The 20,484-nt window shown below is 43.5% G+C and overlaps 1 protein-coding gene across 1 annotated transcript in view; it reads right to left on the bottom strand.

Annotated features, from left to right (window-relative positions):
- Positions 1-3,574: 3,574 nt before the first annotated feature.
- The window catches only part of pdzrn3b (PDZ domain containing RING finger 3b), a 368,878-nt gene continuing 351,968 nt past the window's right edge, over positions 3,575-20,484 (bottom strand). Inside the window, exons 9-10 of the mRNA XM_078210148.1 lie at positions 11,303-11,419; positions 3,575-6,152 (exon numbers count right to left, since the gene is read on the bottom strand). Of these exons, the coding sequence (XP_078066274.1) occupies positions 4,569-6,152; positions 11,303-11,419 (1,701 nt within the window). The 3' untranslated portion in view covers positions 3,575-4,568. The remainder of the gene's footprint in view (positions 6,153-11,302; positions 11,420-20,484) is intronic.

The following is a 20,484-nucleotide window of genomic DNA, read 5'->3' as shown; positions in this document are numbered from 1 at the left end:
TTGGGGATTTTCACAATAACTTCATTGCAGTGTTAATGTAAGCCTACTTGTGACACTAATAAATAAACTTAAACCATAATTGGACTCTACATTTTCTAAATTACTCCTCTGTCCCCAAGGAATTACCCTGACATTGGCTGAATAACATGGACAGAATAGAGAATTGAAGACCGACACAGTTGTCATTACAACAGGCTGGAAGCTGGGCACTGCAGCTGGTTTCTGTTCGGGAATAGATTGAAATTTTTATATGGGCCATGCAAAACTAGGTACACACAATCAATGATGCTCTGCACCGTCGGATACCTGAAATGCTGGTGAATCCCAGAACTCTTTCATCATGTTTATCTGTCTCATTGCGAAGATGATAAATCGATTGCACTTAGCAAAGACTGCACCTGTGATTTGATGGAGTGATGAACTCCCTTTTGGCTGATGCTGTTAATGTCACTGGTTACAGCCTGGAATGCTGGGTTATAAGATGTTGAGGGCTTCAATTACTTTAACATCCATAGGCAGTGATGTATGGGTCTCCATTGCACTCTGAAGGCTGCCCACCAAACCCTGACATGTTAGTCAACAATCACACAGACAGGTCCTTTGCAGTCAGGTACTGTGCCCAACTGAGCTACCAGATTTTGGTCGAGGCGGGGTCCAACAATAATCTTGGGCCTCTGGTGGATGCATTGTAGGAAGTTCCCACTGGCGGCTTGAAGAGCTGCCAGCCTCCAATTGGCCAGTAGCTCTCAGAAAGCTGAACTTCTGGCACAGGGGACCTCAATTCTGGGTAAGGCCCAAAGTCCAAAGAGGACCCTTGATTCTGTCTGGACTTCCCCATCAGTTTTCGTACCGATGGGTGAGACTGCCCCCCCGTCCCCTCCTCAATCAGCCTGACAAAATCCCAGCCTTCATTTCATTACCAACAAAGTCCCTGCATAGAGAATACGTTGCAAGTTTGGAACAGAGTCTTTGAGTGGCTAGTGGGCTTACGGGCCTTTTGTGGTTACTGAAAGATGTACTTGAGTGCAGCTGTGCTTTTCTTTAAATAACACTAATGTTGTAGCCTGCAGACTATTGAAAATAAGTACTTTTGGGCAAGTTGAGGGAACACATAATCTGGCATTCCCAAACAATTTAAGGGCCCATCAATAGGTGAAAGACCAAGGCTCCCACTTTCAGCTGACAGCCTGTAGCGGCCAGTGCACTGGGAGAGAGTGGGTCATAATCTCTACCTGAAATCCATTCCCCTAGAGTTCATTTTGCACCAAAGACATGGTCAAGATGAAGCTGAATTACTCACTCAATAACTTAGAATCTAATGACGTGGAGTTTTGGCATTTATAGACAATACTCCACTTAAACAGCAAGTTCAGCAGTTTAGAATGTGCAGAGTAACATCGAAATCATAGAAACCCTACTGTGCAGAAGGAGGCCATTTGGCCCATCGAGTTTGCACCAACCACAATCCCACCCAGGCCCTACCCCCACATATGTACCCGCTAATCCCTCTAACCTATGCATCTCAGGACTCTAAGGGGCAATTTTTAACCTGGCCAATCAACCTAACCTGCACATCTTTGGACTGTGGGAGGAAACCGGAGCACCCGGAGGAAACCCCACGCAGACACGAAGAGAATGTGCAAACTCCACACAGACAGTGACCCAAGCCGGGAATCGAACCCAGGTCCCTGGAGCTGTGAAGCAGCAGTGCTAACCACTGTGCTACCGTGCCGCCCGAAATCCAGAAACTTGTCAGTCACTCAACATTTCTCAGGAGTGTAGGCTGTTGGAGTATTGGTTGAAGGGAGAGAAATCGATGGGAATTTCTTTTTTACATTTTCATTCTTGGGGAATGTGGGCATCGCTGGCAATGCCCATCTTTAAATGTCCTTCAGATGGTGATGATTAGTTTTTGTGATGTTTTTTCTTGCATTGCTTTAGTGGAGACATTGAGGCATATTTTGATCTTAGAGCTGAATGAACAGCCTCAGCAGTGCAGTGCTTTCTACAGGGCATCTAGGAACTGTACCTCTTTAACCACACAATCAGATTGAAGAATTGTTGGAGTGGTGCAGTCTGAACTAGGAAGTGTCAGAATATTTAATTCAGTGCCAGATCATGTACAAAAAATCAAGTCGAGGCAGGGAAAAATAGGACTGAGGGAAAGAAGTTTTTTAAAAAAGCAACAATAATTAAAAGCCAAATTAATGTGACTCCACACTTGTAAACATAATTTTCAGTGCCAGAGAAGTTGCTTGGCAGTAATGAAGGCTTATTGCACTGTTAAAAGTTTACCCACAGTGGAATGAACAAGCCCAAACTTTTTCTTTGGTGAACTTAATGCGCAAGTATATCACACAAGGACAGTAACTTCTTGCTGTTCTGTGTATTTCAATGCTACATCTCTTGGTGAGATATTGGAAAAATGTAGTTTTTGAAGAGCAGGGCAACTCGGAACCAACTACCTGATTTCCACATTTAACTGCATGTGTGGTCATTCACCATTATTATTTGAGGCAAAATCTGATCTATTAGATGCTGGGTGTACATTTGGGTGAGGATTACATTAACAAATTCGTAATTTTACGGAAAATAGTTTTTGCCTTAATTTAAGAAAACTTGAGTTTATAATAAGCAGAAGGAATAAGATTGTAGGATTCTGCTGGATGCTACGTAAAAAGAACAGTACCTATTTTGCATTGCTTGCAGTTTAAAGGAAACAAAAGATGCCATATGATGGACTATACAAACCAGTCAGACTAAACTGGCTCCCAATTGTAGATATCAAGACTGTAGAAATATGCTGTAGTGATGGACGAGGCTCAACTAAATTGGTGATCATAATAGCTCAGAGTGCACTCTATTTTCAATGTAGCACCTTTCAGGAACTTAACTACTTATTTTAACACTATGAGGTAAATGTTCCGTAATGTCGTTTTAAACAGGTGCATGCCAATGTTGGGACCAAGAGCTAGGAACCTTACAAATGAGCTTGTGTTACAATTCGGCCTCTGAGGGTGCAGTGAAGTTGACAAAATATTTTTTACTGTTTACCAATGAGAATGACATTTAAACCTGGATTTGATTTGCTAGATTTGTTATTGGAGTGAGATTAGGAAGGGACAAATTCCAACATATTAATTTCCCTGTCAAACTAGCTGAGATATTTCCTGTGATGTAAATATCAAAGTGGGGCGGCACGGTAGCACAGTGGTTAGCACTGCTGCTTCACAGCTCCAGGGTCCCGGGTTCGATTCCCGGCTCGGGTCACTGTCTGTGTGGAGTTTGCACATTCTCCTCGTGTCTGCGTGGGTTTCCTCCGGGTGCTCCGGTTTCCTCCCACAGTCCAAAGATGTGCGGGTTAGGTTGATTGGCCAGGTTAAAAATTGCCCCTTAGAGTCCTGGGATGCGTAGGTTAGAGGGATTAGCGGGTAAAATATGTGGGGTGGGATTGTGGTCGGTGCAGACTCGATGGGCCGAATGGCCTCCTTCTGCACTGTAGGGTTTCTATGATTTCTATGATTCTATGAATAGTGCAAAATTTCAGATCGAAATGATGTAAAAGGCTGGTGTTGAAATCGATACCATTGTCGATCTTATTTATTTGAAGTAATGCAAGGTGCAACTGAACTCAAATATAAAACAATAATTTATTTTTATCTTTTACAAGACATCAAAAGTGTGTAACTGACTAAATATTAATTAAACTGCATTAGTTTAATACATTCAAGACTACAAAGCGCACAATTAACTACAATGGGTTTTCACAATTACACAATCAGTTTCATATAAACAAATGATATTTATGTACATGCAATGAAAACAGTTCAAATTTACTGCAGTAAAAATAAAGCGCTGGAAGTACTCAGTCGATCAGGCAGCATGAGAGAAGAGAAACAAGAGATCATCAAGAAGATTCATATTGACTCAACATTAACCCCATTTCTCTCCACAAATGCTGCCAGATCTGATGAGTATTTCCAGCTGTTTTTATTTCAGATTTCCAGCATCCGCAGTATTTCGCTTCTAATTGACTACAGCTTGATTTGCCCGCAGAACTGCTTCTATGTATCCCAGCAGTTTTGATAAGATCTTCCAGCTGAAAATGGATTAAAATTTAAGCAAGTTACACATAGAACAGCAAGAAATTATAAAATACAAGATCTTTTTCCATATAAATAGGTACATGACTGCAAATTTCTGTATGATCTAGGCAAATAGCATTTTATATCTAAAACACCTCATAGGAGTCTCCAATTCATATAAAATATTAACAATGACTAAAAGTCTATTGGCATATGTGACTTTCCAAAGGTAAACTTGTAGATTCTAAGCAAGGTGAAAAAAATAGGTGTTTGCTTAAAGTATGTTACTTATTATTTCTGCCCTTAAAAAGGCACAATCAGATCAATTTGTGTCTTGTCACCCACTGATGTTTATGTAACACTTCCATTCACATATGGAGTACTGACATATTTTATATATTTACACAATATGCCACTTTTAACGAGGCAAGATCTTTTCTACCTCAATTGGTAGTATTTAATTTACATGGTGGTAAAGTTTACTTATACAGTGGTTACTGATAACAGGGAATTATATATCCTTGTTCCATCAGGTGATTTAGTCCCATGGGTTAATAGTTCCTGTATTGTCATCCAGTTGTCAAATATTTTCTTGCTCCTTTTCTTCATCATTTTTTTGTGGCTCAGTTCAATTATGTTCACCTCCTTCTTCTCATCAGTACTCTGTTGTTCTTTCAGACATTCCAATCGGCTCTGCATCATGAATTCACGCCGCCTTCTCTGCTCTTTTGCACGTACCAAATGCTGCTTACGTTCTTCCTTGCTCCAGTAACGGCCCATTTTCATCTCACTTATTGCATCATCATCAGTTGTCATACCGCAACGCTCTTCTTTAATCTTCAATGCACGTTCCTTCAGAAGTCTGTCTCTGACAGGTCGCTTGGTTATGTATCTGGTTCCATCACTTCGGATTTTTACCTTCCACTCCATTTTGGGTTCTATCTGATTTGAGGATTCATGGGAAGAAGGCTCTTTGCACATACTTACAAGACTCATTTGGCTCTGTGCATATTCCACAGCAGATTTTTGTTGAATCAACTGCATGTAGCTTTGATAGTGCTGAGCATGTGCTGGGATATGAGCGTGTCTATATGGGGAATGGTGGAAAGTGGTTGGACAGGAGATGTGCTGCGACCCCGAGTCCTGGGCGAAAGCATGGCCTTTGTTGCTCTCCACAATTTTTTGTTCCTCCTTTCCGTCAGGCTGGTGGCTATGTTCAAGTTCCTTAGTGGCCGAATTGGACTTTGCAGGGATATACCCTTGGCTCCATGTAAGGGACTGTAGTGGCTTTTGGGGTGAGTTGTTTGGAACAGAATTGCTGGCTGTCCCCTCAATACTTTGACTGTTGGTATTTTCAGCTGATCTACACAAGGAATTGTTGGGAGACAATTCTAATGTCAACGGTGTGCTTCGACAGCTCTCACCAGTGTTGTAGGCACTGGAGCTATCCTTATCTGATTTTTCAGGCAGTTCGGTGATGTCAGACAGCGCGTGTCTGCGGCTGTCAATGCTGGTGTTGTAGTTGTGGAAACCACTGTTGTGTAACATCCATGACTCCCTGTATTGTTCTTTCAGCTGTTGCATTTTATGGGCTCGCACAATGTTTAGACACTCAAGCTCAATGTTGCGCAGTTCTTCATTCAACATTTCAAGCTCTCGGTCAACAATTTCCTGGTCATTTTTACTCATATCCATGGTGCTGCTTTGATAGTAAAGACTGTACTGATTGGCACTCTGCATCTGGCATTTTAGCTCCAGCAGCTCGCGGAACCTCTCACACTCATCAGTTGGAATGCCAAGAAAATCTGCATCTGTGTAGTCTCCAGAGATGAATGATTCATTACTGAATGGCATGTCACAACTTCCAAGAGTGTCATGGCTGTACATGAGTTTCATGTGGCTACTCAAGGTATTCGAGATGGTTTGCTCATCTCCGGGGTTCTCTTGCTCGGAGCTTTCATCATTTCGAGTACTCTCATCTGTGCGCCCAACCCCACTATCTTTCTCATGCTGGTTAGACAATATAGTAGCTGTATCAGTTGTTCCTCCTTCTTCTTCTTGCTTTTTCTGGAACACAAAGGAATGGAAAATAACAGACAAAAATGTCTAAAAAACTTTCAAAGAATCTGAAAAGTAGATCATTTGAAGTTTGTTATATTACTGGAAAATTGGAAAATCAAAATCTAGGAAGCTTTTGTGCAGGAAAATTGAATTTAAAAATTATTTTCATGCTTACACTTCTGGCATTCTATATTAAGTAAGAAGTTTAACAACACCAGGTTAAAGTTGTTAAACTTCTTACTGTGTTTACCCCAGTCCAACGCCGGCACCTCCACATCATTCTATATTAAGCCACTGGCTTTTGGTACTACGTACAGACTTACAAAACATTACAAAAAATAAAAATCTGAAACAAAGGCAGAGGATGATGCAAACAGCTTGATATTTCAGAAGCTGAATGATGGATTCACCTAGTCAGAAGCTGAACACACATTTTCAATGTTTTGTCAAAAAAACGTAGTCATTAAACATTGTGGCCCTGATTTTAGAAGTGGGTATGGACAGGGAAAAGAGTGGGACAAAACATGTGGCATGAGAGGCACAAAGGTGGGTGGGGTAGGTAGGGAGTTGGCGATTTGGAGAGCAACTGATCGCACCGGCTGCGCCTCATTTCCATTAATATTCTTCGACTCAGATCGGATCCAGACAGATCCAGCCAGTACCTGAGCTCAGGGTGGCAGCAGGAGGCTAATGCCAAAGTCTTGCAAAAATGGTCCCCAGCATCAGGGCAAGTAGTCGGGCTCCAGATGAGGGGAGATGGGAGTGTGGTTGTAATGTCACTGAACTAGTAATTCAGAGGCTCAGGCTAATGCCCTGGGGACATGGGTTCAAATCTCACTATGACAGCTGGTGGAATTTAAAGTCAATTAATAAATATAGTCTCAGTAATGGTGACCATGAAACTATCACTGATTGCTGTTAAACACACATCTGGTTCACTAATGCCCTTTCGGGGACAAATCTCCCATCTTTCTGGTCTGGTTTACATGCAACTCTAGACCCTCAGCAAAGTGGCTGACTCTTAATTGCTCTCTGAAATAGCCTAGCCAGCCACTCAATTCAAAGGCAATTGGGAATAGTCAACAAATGTTGGTCTTGCCAGTGACACCCACATCCCGTGAACAAATAAAACAAAAACGTGGACAGGGAAAGTCAGTGGAGCCGACTCAGTGGTCTTGTGAGAGTAAAAAACACCTGAACCACAAGGATACCTGAAACAGAATTTAAAAGCATCCCTGCCTGGGCCCTTTCTCACCCATGATCTAGCTTCTGACATGTTTGACCCGATAGGGAGGTTGTCACTGTTGCCCCACTCAAGCTTCCAACTAAGAGCTTAACAGATCCCAACAGAGTCATTGGGCTTTGATCTGGACTCCGACAGATCCAGCCAGTACCTGACCTCAGGGTGGCAACAGGAGGCTAAAGCCAAGGGCTTGCAGAAATGGTCTCCAGCATCAGGGCAAGTACGTGGTTGTAATGTTACTGATCTAGTAAATTAGAGGCCTAGGCTAATGCCTTGGGGACATGGGCTCAAATCATGCTGTGGCAGCTGGTGAAATTTAAGGTCAATTAATAATATTTAAACAAGACCCTCTCAGCTTGGGACAGGTATCTTGTCATTGTTCAAAAAAGCATGTTAACATCAAGGTACATTGGGGAGGTCTAGAATGAGAGGCTGATTAAAATGAGCTTGAACTGTGCGGAATAGAAGAATGAGAGGTGGTCTCACAGAAAAAAATCTTCAGGCACTTGACTTTAGGCTCAAGACACATATGGATTGTTTCCTCTGACTGGGGGTTCAAGGATTGTTTCCTCTGACTGGGGGTTCAAGGCATTGTCTCAGGATCAAGGGCTAGACATTCAGAACTGAGATGAGGATAAATATCTTCACTCTGAGGGTCGTGAATCTTTCAATTATCTGCCCAAGAGGATTCTGGATGATCTATCATCGGGTATATTTAGGGTTGAGATGAATGGATATTTGGTGCCTCAGGGATATGAAAAGTAGGTGAGAAAGCATGCTTGAAGCAGAAGATCAGCCTTGATTGTATTGAATGGCAGAACAAGATTGAGGGGCATATGGTCTACTCCTGCTCCTATTTCTTATGTTCTAAGATGTGTGGTTAAGTTGATTGGCCATTCTAAATTGTTCTGTAGTGTCGGGGGGGATTAACAGCCTAAATACATGGGGTTACGGGGATAGGGCCTGGGTGGGATTGTTGTCAGTGCAAGCTTGACCCGGCTTGGGTCACTGACTATGCGGAGTCTGCATGTTCTCCTCGTGTCTGCAGGTGTTTCTTCTGGGTTCTCCAGTTTCCTCCCATAGTCCGGAAGATGTGCTGGTTAGGTGCATTGGCCATGCTAAATTCTCCCTCAGTGTACTTGAACAGGCGCCGGAATGTGGCGACTAGGGAATTTTCACAGTAACGTCATTGCAGTATTAATGTAAGCCTACTTGTGACATTAATAAATACCCATGATAACCTTTCATCCCAAACAAATATCAGAGAGCAAATTAACTTTATTTAGAATCATGCTTCAATTGGTAATGTGACGTTTAAGGTAGAAACAGTTTGAGGAGATGAATAGTGTAGGCATGCTGCTGGATAAAGTGACTGTGCCATCCTCACCACTCAGTTTCATCTTCACTATTGAACAAAGGCAATAAGGACAAACAAAAGGGTGTGAAACAGGCAATCTGCAGAGGCTCAAGAGACAAGTAAGGAAATAAAAAATAATTGGAGAAACAAGGTACTGAATTCTGGAAGATAAAATGAAGGAGACTGTCAGATGGAACAGAGGGACATGTTTGTGCTCAGGGAAAATGAGGGGAGTGTATGATGCTGAATGAATGAGATAAAAAGCATTCGATAAAAGTGCAAGTAGTTCTAAATGTATTCCAAATGACTTGTGTGGTGCAACAACAGCATAATGGTTGACCTGGATGAATCACATACAATGTGATTCATACTGATTCAACTGCAATGCCTGGATAACATGTGAAGCCACTCAAGTAAAGCCACAATAAGGAATCGCAGATTGTATCTTTTGTTTCACTACTCATCCACAGCAATTCTAAATATTATAAAAAGATCATTTGCCCAGGATTTTTGCTAACGCAAGACCAGAAGCCACAGGTAATGAGAAACAGCAGATGTGTAATGTCTTAGGTGCAACTAAATAACCAACTTGAAAGCTTAAAATAACCATGAAAATATATCTTTATGCTTGGACATGAGGATAAAGGTTTAAGAGTGTTTATTGGAAATGAGAGGGAACAAAATTTTGCACGGCATAAATTTTTAAATGTACATCTATTGCCCATTTTATAAAGAACAAAGAACAGTACAGCACAGGAAACAGGCCCTTCGGCCCTCCAAGCCTGTGCCGCTCCTTGGTCCAACTAGACCAATCGTTTGTATCCCTCCATTCCCAGGCTGCTCATGTGACTATCCAGGTAAGTCTTAAACGATGTCAGCGTGCCTGCCTCCACCACCCTACTTGACAGCGCATTCCAGGCCCCCACCACCCTCTGTGTAAAAAACGTCCCTCTGATGTCTGAGTTATACTTCGCCCCTCTCAGCTTGAGCCCGTGACCCCTCGTGATCGTCATCTCCGACCTGGGAAAAAGCTTCCCACTGTTCACCCTATCTATACCCTTCATAATCTTGTATACCTCTATTAGATCTCCCCTCATTCTCCGTCTTTCCAAGGAGAACAACCCCAGTCTACCCAATCTCTCCTCATAGCTAAGACCCTCCATACCAGGCAACATCCTGGTAAACCTTCTCTGCACTCTCTCCAATGCCTCCATGTCCTTCTGGTAGTGCGGCGACCAGAACTGGACGCAGTACTCCAAATGTGGCCTAACCAGCGTTCTATACAGCTGCATCATCAGACTCCAGCTTTTATACTCTATACCCCGTCCTATAAAGGCAAGCATACCATATGCCTTCTTCACCACCTTCTCCACCTGTGTTGCCACCTTCAAGGATTTGTGGACTTGCACACCTAGGTCCCTCTGTGTTTCTATACTCCTGATGACTCTGCCATTTATTGTATAACTCCTCCCTACATTATTTCTTCCAAAATGCATCACTTCGCATTTATCCGGATTAAATTCCATCTGCCACCTCTCCGCCCAATTTTCCAGCCTATCTATATCCTGCTGTATTGCCCGACAATGCTCTTGGCTTATCTTAGTTTTCAAAAACAAAGTCTGCTCACTAGCTATTTATAAAGGGCGGCATAGTGGCACAATGGTTAGTTAGCATTGCTGCCTCAGAGCACCTAGGCCCGGATTCGATTCTGACTTTGAGTGACTGTCTATGTGGAGTTTGTGTGTTCTCCCGGTGTCTATGGGGTTTCCTCTGGGTGCTCCAGTTTCCTCCCACACTCCAAAGATGTGCAGGTGAGGTGGATTGGTCATGCTAAATTGTCCCTCAGTGTCCACAAATGTGTAGGTTTAGGTAGATTAGCCATGGTAAATGCACAAGGGATCGGACGGAAAGTAGGGCCTGGGTGGAATACCATTTTGGAGAGTTGGTGCAGACTCAATGGGCTAGATGGCCTATTTCTATACTGTAGGGATTTTATATCATTGACAAAATAACCAGCTTTATTATTGAGCATAAACATAGGATACATACACTTTAAATACATGAATTTGGGATCATACCAATTTAACAATGGAAGGCTACATGCTGAATGTGCATAGACATTGGTCCCAAAACTAAATTTTTCGGGTCCATTTTTTCAGCATCCTGGATGACTAAAGCAGAGGTTAGATTCCTTGAACATGTTAATTAGAGGCCGAGTGCTTGTCTAAGAATACCTTGGTGAAATTAGGTAGCAAAGAATAGGTCAGGAGTTGGGTCTGCTCTGCTCAATATTCCAAGGTTAATTTTGAAAAGCCTTTCTGTGATACCAGGAAGAGTAAGATTGCTTCCCCTGACTTCACAGGCACTGGGATCACTCCTCCAAGCCACATTCCAGGACTACTGGAGGGCTGTTGCCAGTGAGGTAGGCAGCATGATGAAGTATTTCTTTCTGGCAAGCTGCTTGTGGAGGATAGCCAGCAAGCAGTGCTGAATCTGTCTCATTTCTGTGCCATGTAGTAGCTTCAGAAAAAGTTACTCTAGTTATAGTCTCGTTACCTGCTGAAGAATATTGGCTGTAAACTGCATAGCCTGATGATGCTGTTCTTCTAGCATGTCCATATGCAAATCCTCCAGGAAATCGTTTCGGTCATCATCTATCCAGCCTTCGTCCAACTGCATTGCAGCAAAAGCAACATAAACTTATAATGTATCTGCATTCCAACAGCGATTAATAGTGTAATGTGAAACAGCTTGCATTTACATAGTGCTTTTAACAGACACATTTTCCCAAGGTCTTTTTTAGGAGTGTAATCAAATAAATGGATGCTAAGTCAAATGAGGAATTAGTAGGAGGAATGGCAAAGAAAATAGCTAAAGAGGTGAATTTTCAGAAGGATCTTCAATGTGGATAAAGAAATGGGGAGGCTTCGTGAAAAACATTCTACAATGTAGGACCTAGGCAGCTGAAGACACCACATGAATGGTGAGGTAATAGAGGAGGATGCGTTTGTCTCAGAAATCTGAAGGGTTTGTAGGGTTGGAGCATTTTCGAAATAAGCATGGGGACAGGGTATTGAGAGCATGAAGGGATTTTAACAAGATGATTAAAATGTCCAAGTTAGTTTGGTATATTTAGTCCATTTGATAAAATACACTAATATATTCCATATTAACTTTCAGAATTGATTTACAAATGTAATTTTTACCTATTAATAAGACATTTCCAATGCCAAGTTTTGTTTTATCTGAACAGGGATTTGTCTGCTTTGTCTGGATGGAATTAATGGCCACCTGAAATTTATTTCATGTGTTGTCTAAATGTCTGAATCATTAGTATAGGATGCGAGTGTCATACCTTTGCCATCCATTGCATCCCATTCTGACTATTGTTGTGTTGAACCAGCTGAGCTTCTGACACCATATCCTCTCCATCACAAAGACTTCATTTATCTAATATGGCTCACCTCGACCCCTGCCTTAATCATCTGCTGCTGAAAGTGAACAGGACTGGGTGCAGGGTAGGATATTGATAGCAGTGCTCCCTCTAACCTGCGCACATGTGCAGCACCCAGAAATTACCACAAAGGCTGCACACAAGCTGTCCCCTTTAAGATAGTGCATGTTTATGGTCATGAAAAGTACTTGAACAGACTGTTTAAATGAATTGGTTGCATACAACAAAAAAATGTATTAAAGGGGACGCTGATGAACAGCAGAGTTTGGATAAGCTGAAGAATAGTTGAATCTAGAAGTGACAAAAGAATAGCTGAAGGTTTCAGCAGCAGATGATTAAGGCAGGGGTTGAGGTGAGCCATATTAGATAAATGAAGTCTTTGTGATGGAGAGGATATGGTGTCAGAAGCTCAGCTGGTTCAACACAACAATAGTCAGAATGGGATGCAATGGATGGCAAAGGTATGACACTCGCATCCTATACTAATGATTCAGACATTTAGACAACACATGAAATAAATTTCAGGTGGCCATTAATTCCATCCAGACAAAGCAGACAAATCCCTGTTCAGATAAAACAAAACTTGGCATTGGAAATGTCTTTTTGACATTTGTAAATCAATTCTGAAAGTTAATATGGAATATATTAGTGTATTTTATCAAATGGACTAAATATACCAAACTAACTTGAATTTTTTCTAGATGTATAAATGAACAATTATTTAATATATTTTGAAAGAGTATTACAAGTTTAATGTGGAATTTTCTGCTCCTTTTTTGATCTCGAGCACAGCACCTCCTCTTCCACTGTGCTCCTCAGACCTGTTTGAGCAAAGCTACTCAAGAGACACACATAGAACATAGAACATTACAGCGCGGTACAGGCCCTTCGGCCCTCAATGTTGTGCCGACCTGTGAAACCAATCTAAAGCCCATCTAACCTACACTATTCCAACACGACTGATTTGCATTATTTTTCCAGCATGTGGGTTGTGATTTGTTATCCAAGTTGTTTCCAGTGGAGGCAGACAACTTGCCATCTCATTTAAATGATAATGGTGTGCATCCCAGCCATTGGTTGGCTGCAGAGATAACAGGGCTCAAGAGTGTGCGAGGCTGACATGTGTTCCAAATAGCCTCCAGTTCTTAAAGGAAGTACGTCCCTCTTAAAGCTGTACTGGGTAACTAAAGGCTGCAAATAACTTGTATCAATACAGTCAAAGTGAAGGAATATTCAACACCAGGATAGGTTATTCCAAGATTCTGCAGGCTCCAAGGCTCTCAGATGCCTTGCAGGAAGTAGACTCTAGGGGAGGGGCTATGTATCCTTAGTGGGGTGGGGAGGGTTAGGAGAGAGTGGGAACAGGTGAAAAAGGTAAACACCTGGAATATGGCCACAAGGATCTGGCAGCTGTGCCAGAATAAGTTTAAAAATTCACACGTGACCAAAGTCAGTGAACACATCGTTACATCACCGCTTATACCCTGCAAACAACCAGCCTGTCACACTGTTTAATGCACCACACCTTCATCATTCTTGGGACACATGCCGAACATTCAGATACTCCACCTCGCTCATCGCTCACACACACACAAACACACGTCAACCTGACACCCACCTTTTTTTGCCTCCGCATACTTGCAGCTGTTTAGCTTTGACAGGCACATTAAGAATTATCACCCAATCACTGACGTTTGGCCTTCTCTTTCCCAGGATAAGGTTGCCTCTAATTGGAGGGAGAAGCAGAGAACTAGGGATGCGGAGGAGGAGCAGGGTGGGGTAGGGTGGGAGGGTGGCAGGCACATGCTGCAGGGGCCTCAAATGAGGGCGGAAATTTTCCAAACATTCCCACTGGTGGGATCTTGTGGTCCTGCCTCTGGCAGCCCGTGCTGCAGGTTCCCAGGCAGCAGAGGGTGTGAACATTAATAGAACCCGTTGACAGCAGTGGGACAGGAGGATGGCGCTGCTGGTCAATGGTAGGCCACCTCTGCTGCCACCAAACACGCTGGGGGGGTGGGGGGGGGGTGTTTTGCTGGGAATCTTGCACCCCACCGAGGATTTCATAGAATCCCTACAGTGCAGTAGGAGGCCATTCAACCCATCAAGCCTGCACCGACAACAATCTTACCCAGGCTCCATCCCTGCAACTCCACATATTTACCCTGCTAATTCCCCTGACACTAAGGGGCAAATTAGTATGGCCAATCAACCTAAACCGCACATCTTTGGAGTGTGGGAGGAAACCGGAGCACACAGAGGAAACCCACGCAGACACAGGGAAAACACACAAATTCCACAGAGTCACCCAAGGCCGGAATCGAACCTGGATCCCTGGCGCTGTGTGGCCCCAATAAGACATCCTGGGAGAAGGCTGATGAACACATATAGCTGGGTGCTAGATGTGTTGGCAGGATCTGCCATAGAACCAAGTGGCACTGGAAAGGAGTATGGAGGAAACCACCTTCATGTGGTACAGGGCATCATGCAAAGTTTGTAGCTGATCTTACTCATCCTGAAAATGGTGCACGAGCAAATTGATCCAGACTAAAAGTGTCAGGTGGCTGCTATTTCAGCTTCCACACTGTAACACAGACAGAAATCATAGAAAGTCTGAGTGCTACAGTGGCCAACTGGACATGATATGATGTCTCAGCTGGATGGAATGGTGGGTTCACATTATTATGGGGAATTCACATCATTGAAATTGGAGCCTGATGATCCACTCTCTCATTGGCCATCCTGTTTAAAGGGATCCAGGATACCATATTTTGTTCCTCTTATTCTTGAATTGACTCCGAATCCTTGGAGATAGTGTCCTCAAATAGCAAGTTTGTGGAGGATGCAGCAGACCATCACAAACTTAAAGACTCCTTCTAGACTGTGTTATGATCCCCCACCAGCGGTCAAGGCAGACAGGCTACCTGCTCAATGATATTCCAAGTGACTCTTGGATCTCAGTGAAGGCATGTGTAGTGGGATGGTGGAAGGTGGTCATCAGCCTCGTACAGAAGGAGTACCCTTCCTGGACAGCCACCCTTGAGTGCAATCTTGTCCAATCTTTTTTCACGAGGGAGCCACATTTCCATTTTTTTCCCTCACTCAAGTGGCCACTGGACAGAATTCATTAAGATATATGTATTTCACAAAATATTTGAGAATGAAGAAAAGAAACAAATAGCTGAGCATAAATTGATAATTGAAAAAACTAATAAAAACAACCAATAGAGTTTAAGAGGGTGAGAGTATGACTCAGGGTGTTTACTCACTTACACTCAACCAGTGAGAGAGTGGATGAGAGTGTGTGTTGGTGTACAGTAATGAGAGTGACTGAGAATCCTGAGACTGGGAGTCAGCCAGACACACACACTCTCTCTCCCCTCCCACACACACCCCCACCTTCCCTCCACACACACCCTCACTCTCTCTTCACACACAGACCCACCCCCATCCCCCCAACCCCATCCCCACTCCACCCTATCCCCCCATCCCCACTCCACCCCCATCCACCATCCCCAAATCCCCCTGCACGGCCACACATCAACTGCTCATTTGTAGAATGGAAGGCTACAGAGCCACGTGTACTGTTGTTGTCACCCTGTACCACTGGGAATCTTGCAGTCTTGAATCCGGTATCCACAAAGCCCCGTGCCTTTTCATTCTGTGTCATTCCTCAGGAAGGAAGGCCCTCATCTGAAGGCCCCTGTAATCTCTCAGATGTTGTGATGGGATGGAATACTGTGGAATTACGGTGATGCCTGTAAGGATCCACTGGTGTAAATGTTGAGGGTGACAGTGGTCTTTACAACCATTGGCAGGATGAATCTCACTCTAGTGAAAGACTCCAGGCTCCAGGACAGGCTGACGGCGGGTGGCACAGATTAATGACCACCTCCTTGTTGAGCTCAAGTTGTCTTTAACACTGGTCCTGGATCAGATATAAGTACGAAGCCTGCTCGCTGCAAACCTGATGGGTCAGGGTCTTCCATGGAGAGCTCCCCTCAACTGTCTTCCTTTCTGAGTTTCCCCTCTCTATATCCTCTACTGCATTTCTTGATCATTTTGCAGACCAAGAAGCACTGTAACCACAGCCCCCATCCCTGGATCAGGAATTCTTCTGTCCTGACTGAAAGTATCACCCTCTAAAACCAACTTCAAAACACACAACCCAGTACTTGCACAAACTCAGTCTGTGTCAGTCTATAGCACCTCACATACAGCCCTTCAAATAGTCCTGGTGCAGGGCCCATCTTACCGATGAATATTGATCTTTAGCACGTGACAAGTGAATTTGTTCACGCATCTGCATGATCCCGAGTTAGTAGTGCCGTATCATCACATCAACCAGTTGCAGTACAAGACATCATGTTAGAACCAACTCAGATGCTTCTGAAAGACATTGGGATGCCTACGTAAGTGCATTTCTCAACACATTGTGGCATACAAGCCTGGCAAAAGTGGCTGGCCGCACTGCGCCCACCTCCAGGAGTTTGCTCGTCTTGCACAATGCCATCTCCAGTGAATCCGATATATATGCACACTCTGCCTTAGCCAGGAAAACATAGAAACTCGAAGCAGGAGTAGGCCACTTGGCCCTTCAGGCCTGCTCTGCCATTCATTTTGATCATGGCTGATCATCGAATTCAATATCCTGATCCTCCCTACCCCTCATTTCCCTTGATCCCTTTAGCTCCAAGAGCTATATCTAATTTATTCTTGAAATCAGACATTTTGGCCTCACCTACATTCTGTGGTAGTGAATTCCACACATTCACCACCCTCTGGGTGAAGACATTTCTCCTCACCTCAATTCTAAAAGGTTTACACCTTATCCTCAAACTATGACCCCTAGTTCTGGATTCCCCCACCATTTGGAACATTCTTTCTGAATCTACCCTGTCTAGCCCTGTTAGAATTTTTAAAGTTTCTATGAGATCCCCTTTCACTTTTCTAAACTCCAGTGAATATAATCCTATCTGATTTGGTCTCTCCTCATTCGACAGACCTGCCATCCTGGGAATTAGCATGGTAAAACCTTTGCTGTACTCCCTCTATAGCAAGGACATCCTTCCTCAGATAAGGACACCAAAACTACACACAATAGTCCAGATGTGGCCTCACCAACGCCCTATACAATTGCAGCAAAATATCCCTATCTCTATACTCAAATTGTCACAATTATATAAACAACTGGGATAGCCTATCATGTTTCATAACTGATTGAAACACAGTACCAGCAATCACACTCTTAAAAACCTTGGGGTTCAACAAGTCACCTTGCAAATAACTATCTGGAGTTACTTTGAGCCGTCAGGTTTCTAAAGCATTCTCAAGCTTTAAGGCAGCAACAGAATTTGGTTTATTCTAAACAGAGATTGGTCTATTTTACAGCCCATCAACTTCAGCACAAACCACTTGGCAGATCTTGAACATCAAAAAACAACTGTTGTTGGAATCTTGTAATTTAATGATTCACTGGTGACCTATTTAAAATTTGTTCTTCCTGTTTTCCCATTCTCCAACAGTACATGACAAAAACAAAAACTCGCAAAAGAAAACTGCTGAAATTTCAACATATCATAGCTGAAAGTTGCAGCAAGAAAGCGTGGAATTTAGTATTTTCATTTTCCCTCTTTGTCTCACCAGTCCCATTGTATGGTGCAATAAAACAACTGGTAGCAACTGTGACAGGATTGCTCTTAATATCATAATCTCCGAAGATTGAAAAATCTTAGTTCTGCTAGATGACATCATCAGTTATTGCAATCTGACTTTTATGGCTTATGCTCTGTGTTACACTGCAATTACTGAGCAAGGACCTTGGGATCTTGCCTTTGTGAAGAAAAACAAAACTCGCCTTACTCTGTAATGGGATTGCATGGATTTAAACTTCACTGCTTTCACAAATGTCACTGTCCTTTCAGTCTTTGTTGATTGGACGTCTTTTTGGTAGGTGCATTTCGGGGAGGCGGTGGTGCAGTGGTATTGTTATTGGACTAGGAATTCGGAGACCCAGAGTGATCCTCTGAGGACCTAGGTTCAAATCTCACCATGGCAGATGGTGGAATTTAAACTCAATTAAACATCTGGAGTTAGAAGTCTAATAATGACCATGAAACCATTGTCGATCGTTGTAAAAACCCAACTGGTTCACTAATGCCCTTTAGGGAAGGAAACCTGTCGTTCTTACCTGGTCTGGTCCACATGTGACTCCAGACTCTCAGCAATATGGTTGACTCTGAAATAGCTTAGCAATCCACTCAGTTGTATCCAACCACGACAAAGAAAACACGAAGGCATGAAACTGGACAGATCACCTGGCATCGGCTGAGGCACCGGAAATGACAACGGCAAACCCAGCCCTGTCGATCCTGCAGAGTCCTCCTTACTAACATGTGGAGGTTTGTGTCAAAATTGGGAAAGCTATTTCAGACATAGTCATGCTCACAGAATTATACTTTACAGATAATGCGCCAGAGACCACCATCACCATTCCTCACTATGCCCTGTCCCACTAGCTGGACAGACCTAGCACAGGTCGTGACATAGTGGTATACAGTCAGGAGGGATTTGCCCTGTGAGTCCTCAACACTGATTATGGACCCCATGAACTCTCACGGCACCAGGTCAAACATGGGCAAGAAAACCTCCTGCTGATTAGCATGTACCATCCCTTCTCAGTGCTCCTCCGTTTTATACAACACTTGGAGGAAGTACTGAGGGTGGAAAGGATGCAGAATGCACTCTAGGTGGGGGCCTTCAATATCCATCACCAAAAGTGGCTCTGCAGTAGCACCATAGACCAAGCTGGCCAGGTCCTAAAGGACATAGCTGCTAGATTGGGAATGCAGCAGTTGGTGAGGGAACCAACAAGATGGAAAAACATACCAACATACCAACCTGCCTGCCACAGATGTATCTGTCCATGACAGTATCGGTAGGAGTGACCACTGCACAGTCTTTGTGGAGACGAAGTCCTGTCTTCACATTGAGGATACCCCGCATTTTGTTATGTGCTAAATGGGATAAACCTCAAACAGATCTAGCAACTTAAGACTGGGCATCCATGAGGCACTGTGAGCCACCAGCAGCAGCAGAATTATACTCAAACACAATCTGTAACCCCATGGCCTGGCATATCTCCCACTCTACCATTACCATCAAGCCAAGAGATCAACACTGGTTCAATGGAGCGTGCAGGAGGGCATGTCAGGAACAACACCAGGCATACCTAAAAATGAGGTGCCACTCTGGTGAAGCTACAACACAGGACTACTTGCGCCCAAACAAAATAAACAGCAAGTAATAGAGCTAAGAAATTTCACAACCAACGGATCTAAAATCTGCAGTCCTGTCACATCTAGCCATGAATGGTGGTGGACAGTTAAACAACTCACTGGAAGAGGAAACTCCACAAATATCTCCATCCTCAATGATGGGCACATCAGTGCAAAAGATAAGGCTGAAGCATTCACAACAATATTCAGCCAGAAGTGCCGAGTGGATGGCCCTTCTTAGCCTCTTTGGAAGTCCGCAGCATCACAGATGCCAGTCTTCAGCCGATTCGATTCACTTCACATGCTATTAAGAAATGGCTGAAGGCAATGGGTACTGCAAATATTGGGCCCTGACAATATTTCCCCAGCAACAATCCTGAAGCCTTGTGTTCCATAACTTGCCGCGCCCCTAGCCAAGCTGTTCCGGTACAGCTACAGCACTAGACCTACTTAGCAATGTGGAAATTTGCCCAGGTTATGTCCTGTACACAAGAAACAGGACAAATTCAACTCAGTCAATCACCACTCCATTACTCGACTCTTGATCATCAGTAAATTGATGTAAGGGATCATCAGTACTGCTATCAACCGGCATTTACTCAGAAATAACCTACTTGTGGATGCTCAGTTTATGTTCCGCCAGGACCACTCAGTTTCTGATCTCATTATAGCCTTGGTTCAAACATGGACAGAAGAACTGAATGCCAGAGGTGAGGTGAGGTGAGCTGAGGTGAGACTGACTGTCCTTGACATCAAGGCAGCATTTGACTGAGTATGGCATCGAGGAGCCTTAGCAAAACTGGAGTCAGTGGGAATACCTTTTGCTGGTTGGAGTCATATTTGGCATGAAGGAAGACGGTTGTGGTGCTTGGAGGTCAAACATCTCAGCTCCAGGGCACCATTGCATGAGTTCCTCAGGGTAGTGTCATCGGCCCAACAATCTTCAGCTGCTTCATCAATAACCTTCCTTCCATCTTAAGGTCAGAAAGGGGGAGGTTCACTGATTGTTA

Source organism: Mustelus asterias, chromosome 3, assembly GCF_964213995.1.
Source record: "Mustelus asterias chromosome 3, sMusAst1.hap1.1, whole genome shotgun sequence".
Classification (NCBI taxonomy): domain Eukaryota; kingdom Metazoa; phylum Chordata; class Chondrichthyes; order Carcharhiniformes; family Triakidae; genus Mustelus; species Mustelus asterias.
This window is presented reverse-complemented; position numbering and strand designations above follow the sequence as displayed.